The sequence below is a fragment of the Eptesicus fuscus genome, chromosome 5 (genome assembly GCF_027574615.1).
Source record: "Eptesicus fuscus isolate TK198812 chromosome 5, DD_ASM_mEF_20220401, whole genome shotgun sequence".
NCBI classification, from domain to species: Eukaryota; Metazoa; Chordata; class Mammalia; order Chiroptera; family Vespertilionidae; genus Eptesicus; species Eptesicus fuscus.
Window position 1 is genome coordinate 23333343 of NC_072477.1, and position 14993 is coordinate 23348335.

Here is a 14993-nt window from a genome sequence, read left to right on the forward strand (position 1 = left end):
GATTGTCCCAGTTTTCCTGGAACAGCCCCAATATAACACCTGTTTCACTTTCAAAAGGTCCCAGTTTGGACAGAAAATTATATGACCCACCCTAGTTCTAAGCCTTTTACATATGTTAATTCATTTAATCCTCATAATGATCCCATGAGGTATATAAGATTACTAGCATCATTATACAGGTATGGAAACAAGCATAGAAAAGTGGAGTAGTTTGCCCTTGGTCATATAGTAAGTGGCAGAACCAGAATTCAAGCTCAGCAGCCTGGTTTCAGAGTTTATGCTCTGAGTTCCTGTGCTATACTGCCTCTAGATGGCTATTGTCAATCTTTCTCTTACTCTGCATGTCTCCCTTCCTCTTGCTAGCCAAGTAAAGCAAGTGATCTCATTTCCTTCACAGATAAATCTGTGGCTCTCTCGAGTCAACTTCCTCAACTTGCCACTCCCTCCTTTACAAATCTGTCTTCATTTCTATTTAGCCTCACTCCATCCCTCCATTTCAAGGAAGGGGACATCTTTCTTTCTGTCTAAAACTTGTACTCTAGCCCCATCCCATCCCACCTCCTGGATAACTGTTTTCTAAATTATTCTTCTGTTTTTCTTGGGCTTTTCACCGCTTTTCCCATTCAGCACGTAAGCATGATCTGTTGTTGTTGAAGGTATCACTCTTTCAAGAAGCTTTACTGTTGGGAGGGTTTTTTTCAAGTTTATTAATAATATAATGATGATAAATGGCTGTCAATTATTCATTACCCTGTTAAATTTCAGGTACTGCATATATCTCTGATCCTTTTACCAACCCTGCAGATACTTTACAGATGAAGAAATGGAAGCTCAGAAGACTACATAACTTACTTAGCTTATGAATAGTGGCACTGAATTCAGACTCATATTTACCTTCATTCTGTTTTGGGTACATCATGCTAGTTTATCACAATTCTTAAAGACTTCCCTTGATCATGTGCCTGTCCCCCATTGCCCTATAGCTCTCCTTTTTGTAGAAAAGCTTTTTCAAAGAGCATATTTAATACTCATAGACTCTTCTTGCCTTTCATTTGCTTCTCAACCCATCCTAATCTGTCTTCCACCTCTGTGTTAATCAGGACCTTCCAGAGACAGAGCCACCATCTGTTTCTCTCTCATATGTATTTAGATTATCTATCTCTACATATGTTTAGAAAGGGGGTGTTGATTTTAAGAATTAGTTCATACATTTGTGGGGGCTGGCAAGTCTGAAATCTGTAGGGTAGGCCAGCAGGCTGGAAACTCAGGTAGAATTTCAGTGTTACAGACTTCAGGCAGAATATCTTCTCCGGGGAAACCTCAGTTTTTACCCGTAAGGCCTTCTACTGATTGGATGAGTCTTCTTCCACCATATTATCAGAGTAATCTCCTTTACCTAAAGTCCATTGATTGTAAATGTTAATCACACCTACAAAATACCTTCACAGCAATATCTAGACTTGTGTTTGACCAAACAACTGGGCAACCATAGCCTAGCCAATTTGACACATAAATTAACCACACAACCTCTATCACTATACTGTGTCTTCATTGCTAAATCAAATGGACACTTTTCACATCTTTTCTTACTTGATCACTGTGCAACATTTGACATTTTGGACCACCCCGTGACTTCTTGAAACCCTTCTCCCTTAGTTTCAATCACCCATTTTCCTGTCCTTCTGGTTATTTCTTTTCTCATATTTCAAGGACTTAACTTTTCCCACTTCTTTAATTATTGATAGTCTCTTCTAGCCTTGGTCCTTCTATTATTCCCATGATTGATGTCTCTCAAATCTAAAATTCCATCTAGAGTTCTCTATTGAGCTTCAGACCTATTTTTCAATTACCTGTTGGACATCTTAACCTTGATGTTGCACAGACATCTCAAATTTTGCTTGTCTAAAATTGAAGTCCTATTCTTTCCCTTCTCAAACTTGTTTTTGCATCTCCTTTATTCTCTCTTTTTAAAACATGTTTTTACTGATTCCAGAGAGAGGAAGGGGGAAGGAGAGAGAGATAGAAACATCAATGATGAGAGAGAATCATCAATTGGCTGCTTCCTGCATGCCCCCTACTGGGGATCGTGCCTGCAACTTGGACATGTGCCCTGACCTGGATCAAACCCTGCCTGGTTTATGGGTTGACACTCAACCACTGAGCCACACCAGCCAGGCTCCTCTATTCTCTATCTTAAATTAACCTCCCTACCCAGTTACCCAAGCCAGGAACCTGATAGGAATCCTCAACTTCTCCCTTACAATTACCATGTAAAACTTGCTCATCTCCATCCCAGTCTTAATCAAGGAGCTCAATCCTCATTTTCTCTGACCTGAAATCTTGTGGTCTTTTTGCCTCCTATCTGTTTCTTTCCAGCCCCTCTACTCTGCTGCCAGAGTGATGGTTTAAAAATGCAAATCTGTTAAATTGTGTTTAAATTCCTTCAGTAGCTCCTAATTGCTCCCAGAATTAAGATGGAATTCTTTAGAAGGCCTACAAGGCCCTCTGTGCCTAGGCCTTTCTTACTCTTTCTCTCCCACCATGCCTTGCTCACTCATCATACTTTCAAGCCAGTATTTATAGAGCCCAGATTTGCCATGTCCTATATTGCTGTTTTTTTCTGCCTGGTATGTCCACTACTTCTATCAGTTCCCTCCCTCCTTACTCCCATCTGGGACATGTAAAAAAATTATTTCAGTACCCAGTTCTGTCTTCTCCTTTGAATAACCTTCTTAGATTCCACAGATTTGACCATGCCTGCTTTCTGATATCATTATACACTAGAGGTCTGGTGCACAACATTTGTGCATGGGGGCGCGCGTCCCTCAGCCCAGCCTGTGCCCTCTCACAGTCCGGGACCCCTAGGGGGATGTCCGCTGAGGGGTATGTAGTGCTGCTGCCGAGGCAGGAGAGGCTCCCACCACTGCTGCTGCACTTGCCAGCCATGAGCTTGGCTTCTGTGGGAGCACATTGACCACCGGGGGGCAGCTCCTGAGTTGAGCATCTGCCCCCTGGTGGTCACTTTGTGTCATAGCAACTGGTCGTTCTGCTGTTTGGTCGATTTGCATATTAAGGTTTTATTATATAGGATTGTTTTCAGTTCTATAGCACTCATCACTCTATTATTTATCTTTTGTTTATCTGAGTGTCACCTTTCTATGGGCTGTGAATTCAAGTACAGTATTTCCACTGTCTGACATATAATAGGCTCTCATCAGATGTGTGGTGGTGATGGAGATGATGATTCCGGGTGGATCACACAGCTCATTTAAATAAGGCCATGTCTTCCCTACTGAGGAGTGTTGGGTTTGGACACACACAGAGGAGAATGGTAGACATTTCTTTATCTTTCCTTGTCCCTTCTAGAAGCTGCTGCTCCAACTTTTAGTACCTGATCCCTTTTGATGTATACTTTTTATGATGTTTTGATATCCTCAGCCTTCACTTTGCTTTTGTTTTATTTTGCTCATATCCTTGGAGCAGTTAGAAAGAAAGAAAGCTGTTAAATTGCTATTACAAACTCCCACTCTCCTATTTTCATTTCATCACAGGAGAAATCATGTATCAGCTTTTTCCCCATGTGATTCTTATGTGCAAAAGAAGTCTTTTCTTAGCAGTAAAAAGAATTCATGTCACAATAACAATATTTTCAACAGCTTTTTAATTCTCCTATGTCTCCAAAATGTCTCCATGCATTTAATGTCAAATTAAAAACTAAACTAGTTCTGTGTTAATCCTGGGAGAAAAAATAATGGTTTTTAAAGACTGTTAAAGGAAGAATGAAAAATTCTTGGGTTTTTAACATGAAAATTTCAGATGGTCAGGGTCCTACTGTATACATTGGGGTCACACGGTAGTAAAATGGTCAGCATTTCAATTTAGACTCACATATTACTTCTTACTCTAAATACACTCGTAGAAGCTACTTGTGGTGTAACTCCTTATGTATTTAAATTTATCTGACTCGTGATTTTCTTGGTTTATTTTTTAAATGGGTGAAGAATCTACTTATGAATTCTTTGCCCTTTATGGAATGTGGTATCTTGGTTTTAATATATCCCCTCCCCTTTACTTACTTTTATTGTGTTGTTTTGCATTGCATTTCTAAAATAATGGCTTTGGCTTGTCTTTTCCTGAATGTTTCTGCAGTTTGGTTTGAGTATATGGCTTTGGGCACCTCTCCTGGACTCCATTTGTACTTGTGAATTTTGGAAGGCAGAAGTCAGTGTTTTCTATGGAAGATGACTTTTAAAAATATACATTATATGTGTGTCTCTCTCTCCCTCTTTCTTTTTGGTTTCTCTTAAAAGACTGGAAAGAAAGCTGTTAAGGCAGTCCTGTGGGTATCAGCAGATGGACTCAGAGTTGTGGATGAAAAAACTAAGGTAAAACTTTTACAAACTTAAATGTAACTGCTCATATGTCTTTTTAATTCCTAATGATCAATTATAGTGCCATTAAGCAGTTGTAGTCACTCTGTATCCTTCACTTTGTCCAAAGTACAATCTTCTGAGACTAGTTAATGTTTAGGAAGCCAATTAGTTACTCATTCACCTTATAAAAAAATAGAATTCTCTCCGCATTTTGCCCTACATGACGCAGCATGTTTAGCCTACCAAGCATTTTCACTTAATGTTAAGATCTGAATTCTATTTCTGTTGTTACACATTTTTTTAAAAAATGTGTAACCCCACAAATTTGATGTAAAAGATAATGGACCTTTTACCACAGTTTAAAAAATATTTTTAATGATGATGGACCACATTAGAAATTTCTTCTTGTTCCTTAATAGAACTCTGTTTTTAGAAAGTGATATTTGAATTGATTGTATTTAACTGAAAACCCAACTCAAGTGAAATCTTAAGGACTGGCTCATTAGATTAACATTTACTTAGAATCCACACAGTATCTCAAATCACAGGTAGCATTTTGCATTTGAAAGAATGTGATCCTACATGCCAATATAAGAATAGAGACATATGCCCTAGCAGGTTAGACTCAGTGCATAGAGGATTGGCCTGCAGACTGAAGGGTCCTGGTTTTGATTCTGGTCAAGGACACATACCTTGGTTGCAAGTTCCCCGGCCCTGGTTGGTGTGCGTGCAGGAGGCAACCAATTGATGTGTCTCTCTCTGTCTCTCCTTCTCCATTCTACTCTCTCTAAAAATCAATGGGAAAATATCCTCAGGTGAGGATTAATAAGAATAGAGACATAGACCCTTCCCTTAGAGAGAATATAGTGTTATACAAGTATATTAATACTTAATTCAAATTTCCTGAGAGACCTAAAGTCTGGAGAAATTTTAGCAAGAAGGCAGTTGGGAGAAAGTCTGACCAGTAAAGAGCAGTTTAATGGGTGACTTGCCCAATACATTTTAAGTGATTTAATATAACTGCATTTTAGTTATTTTGACCTTCCATCAAAGGCTTTTTCTTTTTTTAAAGTTCAAGAGAAGTGGTAGTGTTAAATGTACATGATTCTTGGAAACAACGATCATTTTATTTAGATTATTTTTAAGAACTTATAAGTATTTTGTATGAAATTTGTACATGGAGGCTATGTTTTTAATTGCTTTGTACAATAATGAGAAAGTGATGTTTCCCCCTGGTGGTTGCTTATAGCACTGACACTCATTAGTTCTTTCCACACAGTGATGATAATAATCGGTGGATTGTCACTCTTGGACCCATTATGAGTGGAAAAGAAATTTTCAATCTGTATAATCTATAAAGGGATCATACTTAGAATATATAAATAACTCCTACAAATCAATAAGAAAATTACAGACAACCCAAAAGACAATTCCTTTGCTAAAGAGGAAGTTCATAGTAATCAAGGTTATGCAAGATAAAATCATCATAGCTGCCAAAATAAAAACAAATTATTTTTAAATCTTCAAAAAAAATTTTAAATTTGTTTTGAGAGAGAGAAAGAAACATCAGTTTGTTTTTCCACTTATTTATGCATTCATTAGTTGATTCTTGTATGTGCCCTGACCTGGGTTTGAATTTACGACTTTGATGTGTTGGGATGATGCTCTAACCAACTAAGATACCCAGCCAGGGCCACAGTTGCAAATTTTTAAAAAATTGGCTGGCAAGTTTATGGAGCAACAGGAACTCTCAGCAATGCTATATAAAAGCCATTTGATTTAATTGTATGTTTTAGTGCTTACAGCCTCATCTCAGCACCTAGGGATTCTAGGCCATGAGAATATCACACAGAAGAGCCTCAGAACCTCCAGATTTTTAAAAACATTTTGTGTAATGTTTATACTGTGCATATACTGGGTCATTCAGCAAGTATATAAACAGAAAGTCCTCAAAATTAAATCATCAATAAGTTAATAAATGTATAGAACTTTGGGGAATGATGTTATTAAATAAGTTATATGGAAATTTGATTAAATACATTGATTTACATATGTTGCACATTGAACATGGACTCTACCATAATAAAATTATAATCAGCAAGCATATGTTTTAGAACATGAAGATGAGGTGAGAGAGACCTCTGGGCAAAGGACCACATGGGATCACTCTAAGGTCAGATTCTTAGTATTCAGACTGCTGGCCTCAGATCCAGCTATTCCATAGGTTCAATGCATTAGGTGTGAGGATTCTGTGTTATAAAATGAACATTCTTTGTTTCTTCTGAGAAGGTTGAATAACCTCATAATTCTCTGCTCCTTTGTATTTTCAAGGACCTCATAGTTGACCAGACAATAGAAAAAGTTTCTTTCTGTGCCCCAGATAGAAACTTTGATAGAGCCTTCTCTTACATATGCCGTGATGGCACCACTCGGCGCTGGATCTGTCATTGCTTCATGGCTGTCAAGGACACGGTGAGTTCAACCTGGATTTCATCATGACTAGCCTCAGTCAGCAAAGCTCCTTCCGGGTTGGCTCAGTCAAGCACTTTGCACTTGACAAGTACGTGCTGATACAGTACTTGGAAGTGCCTACACTAGTCTGCTTTCATTCCTTTTATTCAAGTAATCCACACTCTTGGTGTGACCCTGCAACTCACAGAGCAAGATGACTGACTAGCTGAGATCAATGGTCATGAAAGGAAAGTAAATGTATTGTGGGGAGGGTGGCTGCTAAACTTTATTTGAAACTTTCATTATTAGAACCATTTGCAAGATCTTACATGTATTTATTTGCTAAGACATCTGGGTAAGTGATATTGGCATTTGAAAGGTGCTTATAAATTTATTTGCAAAGAAACTCCACTACAAATGAAAGAATTGAGTTGGAGTGTATTTCCAATTAATTAAAAAAATAGAAATACTAAATTATGGTATAATGAGTGTACTAGAAATTGTTACATTGTAGAAATTTATTATTTTGTTTAAGAATAGAGAATAACTTAATGTATCATCCTTCATGTAAATTACCTAAAATTCTAATATGAAAGATGTCTCTTACGTGCTGCTGATGATTTTAACTATAGTTATAGTACAGCATTGAGTGTATAATTTCTGAGTTTTTAAAAGTTCAGACAGAATGAGGCAGTATAGCCATTCACAAAGGTTACAACTTAATACATCCTTGGCAAGATTTAACCTTAGAGTGATGACCTTACTCTAAAATTGAACAAAAGATTTTTTTTTCTTTAGTTCTTGGAGACAGTGGTATAAACAAATATTAAGAGCTCAGGCTCTGAATCTGATATGAGTTCCAGACCTGATTCTGGTTCTCACTAGCTGGTGGGATTTGTAGCAAGTTACTTAATACTCTCTAAGTCTTAGTATCCACTGCTATAAGATGGAGATAACAGTTGCAAGAACTAACTTAGATTAATGAATTTAAGCACTCTTAGCATAGGATCTGGCCCATTGTAACTACTCTCAAAATAGTGACTGTTATTCCTAGCCAGTTTGGCTCAGTGGATAGAGTGTCAGCCTGTGGACTGGAGGGTCCTGGGTTCGATTCTGGTCAAGGACACATGCCAGGTTGCGGGCTCAATCCGGGGGGGCGTGCAGGAAGCAGCCGATCAATGATTCTCATCATTTATGTTTCTATCTCTCTCTCCCTCTCCCTTCCTCTCTGAAATCAATAAAAATATTTTTTAAAATAGTGACAATTACTATTAAAGCTATTTCTGCCAACTGGGTCCGGGATGGGGCTTGAGGAGGAATCTGTCTTCAAGAACTTCTGCCTGAAACCTAAAGAGAAAGAATAAGCTTCCTTGGCCTGTACCTCTGTCCTTATAATAGAGCAAATGCAAACAGGTTCTAACACTCTTTCGGTACTCCTATTTTATGCTTTCACGCCTACCCTTCTATCATCCTATTAAAAAGTTAGAAGCTCATGTGGTTTCATAAAAATAAGTCTGTCAGTTTTTAAGCAGTCATGTGAAATTTTACATTTTATAGTCATGTGAAATCTTAACAGCTTATCGTCATGTGAAATCTTACGAATAAAAAGCAGTTTTTTGGTTTTTATTGGAGAGAGTGGGAGGGGAGAGGAAGAGACAGAGAAACATCAGTGTGAGAGAGACATATCAATTGTACGTGCCCTGACCAGGGTCTGGGATCGAGCCTGCAAATTAGGTATGTGCCCTTGACCAGAATCGAACCCAGGACCCTTCAACCCTTCAGTTCACAGGCTGACACTCCATCCACTGAGCCAAACTGCTTTAACTTTTGCATGTGTGTAGTTGGGAGGTAGAGTTCGGGCTAAGAGAGAGCTAGAAGAATATAGGGAAGGTATAGGAGAAAGCCTGAAAGCCATGTGGAACTAGAATGGGAAAGGGTGCTTGGGGATAATATTCAGAAAGGGGGGACTAAGAAAGCTAAGCTTCCCTTTGCCTGAACATCCCTGGAGTTGTATTATTTATTCGAAGTTTTAAGTTTGCACCTTTTATTCCTAGACATGTTGATAGTATACTTAAGCTCCTGAACCTTGCCCTGCCTTTCCAGTGGTTCTTAGAAATGCTTGATAAATATTCCCACTGTTCCCCTAAATAGCAAATGGAGTTTTGCATTTCAAGACGGAGAGCTTGAAACCTTCAGCAGTGTCTCCTAACCTGATGGCACAGCTACTGTGAGTGACAGAGCGAGTCTGACTAATAATAAGAAGGTCTCAGTGGCTGCTCACAAAAGCACAGGTTGCTGATGGTCACTTTACCCAATGCCTATTACAGTAAAGTATCATAGGTATTATCTAAGGTAATTTATTTGTTTAAGATAATTTGGCATATTAGTATATTAAAATCTAGGTTAAGCTCCCAACATTTTGCCTTGTATAAAAACAGACTTATTTGTGGTCTAAGCTCATTTGTAATTGTTGGTACAATAACTCTAAAAACGTTCTGTGAACCTTCTGTTATGTACAGGGTGAAAGATTGAGCCACGCTGTAGGCTGTGCTTTTGCGGCCTGTTTAGAACGTAAGCAGAAGAGGGAGAAGGAATGTGGAGTGACTGCTACTTTTGATGCCAGCCGGACCACTTTTACAAGAGAAGGATCATTCCGTGTCACTACAGCCACTGAGCTAGCAGAAAGAGAGGAGATTATGAAGCAAATCCAAGATGCCAAGAAAGGTACAGTCTGTCCTACTACAATGTGTGTTTATTAAACAGTTTTCCCCAGAGGGTGAATATTTTGAAGCTATCAGGGCTAAGCTTTCTCACAAAGAGAACTCTTAGCAATATGTGAAGACCTTAAGAACAAAGCTGGCCCTGACCAGTGTTGCTCAGTGGTCGGAGTGTCAGCCCACACACCAAGGGTTAGGGTTCAATTCCTGGTCAAGGGCATCTACCTGAGTTGCAGATTCAATCTCTGGCCCCGGTCTGGGCGCTTGCAGGAAGCTAGCAGTCGATGTGTCTCTTTCACATCAATGTTTCTGTTTCTTTTTTCCTCCTTCCCTCTTTCTTCCCTCCCACCCTCTCCCTCCATCCCTTCCACAAATTTGTAAAAAATCAATGGGAAAAATATCCTGGGTTGAAGATTAATAACAATAACCAAAAGCTGAAAATCTAAACAAAGTCCTTTCCTTTAGAGTGGTTTGTTTAGTGGCTTTGAAACTGTTTACCCTTTTTATTATGTTAAGCTACCTGGGGAAGCTAAGAGTGCAGTTGAATAAGCTGCAAAGACATTACCCTCCCTGTGTTTAAAAACAAAATTGAGAAAATCTGTTCCTGGAACAGATTTTTAATTCGAATGCATCTGATCTCTATGAGAAGCAGATGCTAGCCGGTTAGGCTCAGTGGATAGAGAGTCATCCCTCAGACTGAAGAGCCCCAGGTTCGATTCTTGGGACTCTTGTTTGCGGGCTCCATCCCAGCCCTGGTTGGGGTTCCATGCAGGAGGCAACCAATCAATGTGTGTCTCTCACATCCATGTTTCTCTCTCTCTCTCTCTCTCTCTGTCTCACACCCTCCCTTCCACTCTCTCTATTAAAAAAAATAAAAAATCTTTGGGTGAGAATTAACAACAACAAAGAACCTACATCTTAAAAGAGGAAGTACAAATCCCAGGTCTAGGCTGCAAAGGCCCTACTGACATGCTGCTGGGTGCTACTGTTGTCATTATATTATTACTGCTTTTTAGTGCTTTCGTGAAAAAAAGCTCCTAGGTTTTGAGAAGCTAGCCCCTAGCTCTTTCTCCTATAGCCCTGTTAATTTAGTGTGTGATTTTTGCAGAATGTTTTTTCAGGTACACATAGCAGCGTAGCGGAAATGCCTGTACAAGCATTCAAGCTACTCAAGAGTCTGTTGCCTAAAGTTGGGTTGGGTGTATGAGTGAGACGGCTTGGTGAAATGCTTTGCATTCTTGTGTATAACAGGTTGAAACAAATGTGGCATATTTTGGAATTAAACAATTGAGTTTAAATATACATTAACATAATTTTGCTAATTTTTACCATATTCTTTCAGTTCTAAACCAGCCATTTTGGGTAACTTCATTAATCCAATACTGACCCAAACAGCTCTAATTTTTAAGACCAAAAAAAGATACATATTTTTATTTGAAACTAAATTATTCATTGTGATTTGTTCTTTTCTCATAAGCATTTGTGCCAGGATCCTAAAGAATAAGAAACACCGTGTTATTTTTATTAGGAAATTTAATATGGACAGCTGTTACTTAGTGTGCTCGGTGACATTCTAACTGGAAGCGTGTTCTTTAGTACCACCACATAATACTCTGTGCTCCACACAGCAACTGCCAACGTGGTAGCGTCCCAACAGCTAGAGAGGGTTGTGAGGGGAGGAAGTGCTAAAGATTTTCCACATGCAGATTGGGTCTCATCTGGTACTCACATGGAAACAGTCTCATATTTAGTTTATTCCAATTTAAAATTTTACTTCTGTATGCTTTTATTCAAATGAGCCACAATGCATATTGTCCATGATTGAAAGACTGCTTTATGCCATTCTGTAACATCTAATCAATCTTATGCTTATTTAGACTTTACTAACTGCCACTCCCAAGCAAACATTGGAAACCATAAACCAGCCCGGCCGGCTTGGCTCAGTGGATGAGTGTCGACCTATGAACTAGGAGACCACAGTTCGATTCCTGGTCAGGGCACATGCCTGGATTGCAGGCTGGATCCCCAGTGTGGGGTGTGCAGGAGGCAGCCAATCAATGATTCTCATCATTGATGTTTCTATTTCTCTCTCCTTCTCTGAAATCAATAAATATATTTTTTAAAGAAAACCATAAATCATCATTTTTAAAGGACTTCACATTAGAAGTTCATCTGTACTATTTTTTAAAGCTTGCTCAAAGTCTTAAATTATGAATCACTGCATGAAAATTAGAGATCTGATATGTGTGTCTCAGTATCTATATCATGGGGCATGTAGTAGGTTAAACCTTTTATTTGTTTGAAAAATAGATCTGAGCCCTGCTTTTAACCTGTCTTTTAAGAGACATTGGGAAGGAGATGGGTAAAGGACCTACGAGGGTTTTTGAGTTCCTCAGCTGTGTAAGCTCAAATTATTTGAAGACATTGCTAAGGTCCTCTTTCTCTTGTTTGACCTTTAGCTGAAACAGACAAGACAGTTGTTGGTTCATCAGTGGTGCCTGGCAACACTGCCCCATCCCCATCTTCTCCCACCTCTCCCACTTCGGATGCCACTGCCTCTCTGGAGATGAACAATCCTCATGCCATCCCACGCCGCCATGCTCCAATTGAACAACTTGCTCGCCAAGGCTCTTTCCGAGGATTTCCTGCTCTTAGCCAGAAGATGTCACCCTTTAAACGCCAGCTTTCCCTGCGCATCAACGACTTGCCTTCCACTATGCAGAGGAAGACCGATTTCCCCATAAAAAATGCAGGTAATGCAGCATCCACCTGACTCAGTGGTGCTCTAGCACTGAAACATTATCTTCACTTCCAGTCCAAACACTAATCCCACCAAACTAGCCCTACCCCGACCACCCCCCAGGCTGGTTTATGGTTATAAATATCTTGTACCATTTCCCATCGGGAGAAAAACTAAGGTTCCTGGAGGGAGATGTGAATCATTCATTTCTCTTCAACAGACAAGTAATAGAGCCATAATGGGAATTCCTAGCCTGAGCTATAAGATTTGTGGTTTGTCCTGGTGGAAGTGTACTTAACTACCTCTCAGCCAACCTGCTTCCAAACATCAAGGGTCTCAAGTTTCCATTCTTATCCTGCCATTTGGGACCCAGCAGGGAATTAATTATAAAGATAAATAGCATTACTGTCAGACGTACCAGAAGAAATGGATAAGTGTTCATTGTTCTTGTGGCTGGTTGGCTCCATAGGGAGGAAACTCTAAACAGGCTTCCTGTATGAATCTAAGATCTGTTGTTCATCAGAGACAGTGGGCTTGCTCACACATATTCATTACCTTTCAGAACTGCCACACAGTCCTTTGTGTGGCCTCTGTACAGCTGAGCCAGCCCCGGTAGTTCTATCCTCATCATAAGACCCGGAGCTAAAGTGTCAGATCTGGTCAGTGCTTTTATTGGACTCTATTTCACTTCACTCTGAGACACACCAGCCAGTGCTTCCTCAGAGCATGAGGAAGCTCTGTCTCAATAGGGCACTCTCACTGGTGGTGGTATAAAAGTACAGAGAGTTAAGTTCTTTTGACACATGAAACTAGGCCTAAAGAACAGCTCACTAGACGATTACCGAGGGTTGGTCCAGCTCTCAACTCCTATAAAAACGGAAACTCCAAATGCTTCAAGTACCTGTTTTCAGTGTCCTTCTGGAGCAGATAGGAAACAAAAACTAGCATTCTCTTTTCACAGTTGAGCAAATAAAGGTGCAGCACACATTTATCTTCCTCAGTGACACATAAGTATCCCAGAGTCAATATTAAGCACAAAGCCTCGAGTCCTGGACCTCAGTTCACTTTTCCATGTTTTCACAGTTAATATACTTTGTACTTTAGAGAAAAATGAGAGTGATGACATTGTCATGGATTATCATAGAGAAAAGGACTGAGCATCCACTGGTGCCCTTGACTTTAACCCATTTTCTGATAGTTACTAAATAGCTTCAGAGCTTAAATCATACCTGTGAACTTCAGAGCTTAAATCATACCTGTGAACTTAAATCATACCTTCTGGAAGACATGAGTGACCTGAATCAAACAGGTCACTCATGTCTTCCAGAAACTTCTAGCTAACAACATCTTGGCACAAAAAGGAATCTGGGGATTTGCAAGGGAGGAAGATAGACCTCAGGACATGAACTGTTGACATTTCATACCTCCTGACCTGAAAAGCCAATGAAATAGTGGACAGTAAAGTTTTTTAAGCTGCTTTTATAGCCGCACCTGTCAGTTGAGACTTTTCCTTTCACAAATCAGGAATGCAGTATAAAATGCCACCTTGTACCATATTTTATATTTTTGGATTATTGAGTGTTTCTGTCTAGAGCCATTTTCTGTTTGTCTTGCAGTGCCAGAGGTAGAAGGGGAAGCAGAGAGTATCAGCGCCCTGTGCTCACAGATCACTAATGCCTTCAGCACACCCTCCGAGGATCCCTTCTCATCCGCCCCAATGACCAAACCAGTGACAGCGGTGGCACCACAGTCTCCTGCCTTTCAAGGTTAGTGCCCTGTTAGCCTGCTCAGCTTTTCTCTCTGAAACTAGCATTTTAGGATGCTGCTCACTAACTGTAAGTTGGCATCCTGAGTTTTCCGAAAGCTGGTCAGACCCACTCATTTCCCTGTTTGATGTCTCAGATGGATTCATTTCCCTGTTCAACAGTGTCCTTGCTCTTTGTTCCACTTCCTGTTTCCTAAGATGTCTGCATTTGTCATTTTGCATGTACCTACCTATCATTCATCCTATTCTATTAGGAGCTATAGTCCCAGCCCACTGCTTCATTTGCCCCTTCACTGTTAAAAGTCAGAGTATCCAGCCACTTCTCCAGACACAGCAGTCATCAGAGTTGGTTCTAGGTTATTCTTTCTTTAGCACAGTGGTTTTCAACCCAGGGTGATTTTGCCCCTCAAGGAAAATCTGGCATTCATTATCTGGAGACATTTTTTATTTGGGGTTTCACAACTTGGTAAAGGGTGATTGCTAATGGCACCTGTGTAGAGACCAGGAATGCTATTAAACATCCTTCAATGCACAGGCTAGCCACCCTTACAACAAAGAATTATCTGGCCCAAAATATCAATAGTGCCAAGGTTGAGAAGCCCGGGACTCATCTAGTCTCTACCCAGTCTCAGGAACACAGAAAAAGGTACTTCTTTTGGCTCTTTAGTTCATTTAATCTTCTATAACAGGTGTCCTAGAATTTGACTTTGTGGCATTCAAGAGTTACTAAAAGTTGTTGTTTTCAGAGTTACTGAATTAGCAGTTACTGACTCAGAGATCAGCAAAGAGTCTGTATTACTTAAATTACAGACTTTAGAGTTTGACCTCCTTATAATTGCCATTTCTTTATTTCTTTTGAGAGAGAGCTCAGAAAAAGCTTTGCTGTGCGAACAGTACCCTGCTCCTGTTGGAGTAAGCTACAACATGCTTTTCCTACAAGGAATCTC

General features: G+C 39.7%; 1 protein-coding gene across 6 annotated transcripts in view; it reads left to right on the forward strand.

The window, feature by feature from the left end:
- The window catches only part of NUMB (NUMB endocytic adaptor protein), a 157483-nt gene that overhangs the window by 137606 nt on the left and 4884 nt on the right, over window positions 1-14993 (forward strand). For all 6 annotated transcript variants that reach the window (XM_028141428.2, XM_054715936.1, XM_028141429.2 and 3 more), the window contains 5 exons: window positions 4311-4385; window positions 6705-6845; window positions 9344-9548; window positions 12001-12294; window positions 13898-14047. In XM_028141428.2, coding sequence (XP_027997229.1) covers window positions 4311-4385; window positions 6705-6845; window positions 9344-9548; window positions 12001-12294; window positions 13898-14047 — 865 coding nt within the window. The remainder of the gene's footprint in view (window positions 1-4310; window positions 4386-6704; window positions 6846-9343; window positions 9549-12000; window positions 12295-13897; window positions 14048-14993) is intronic.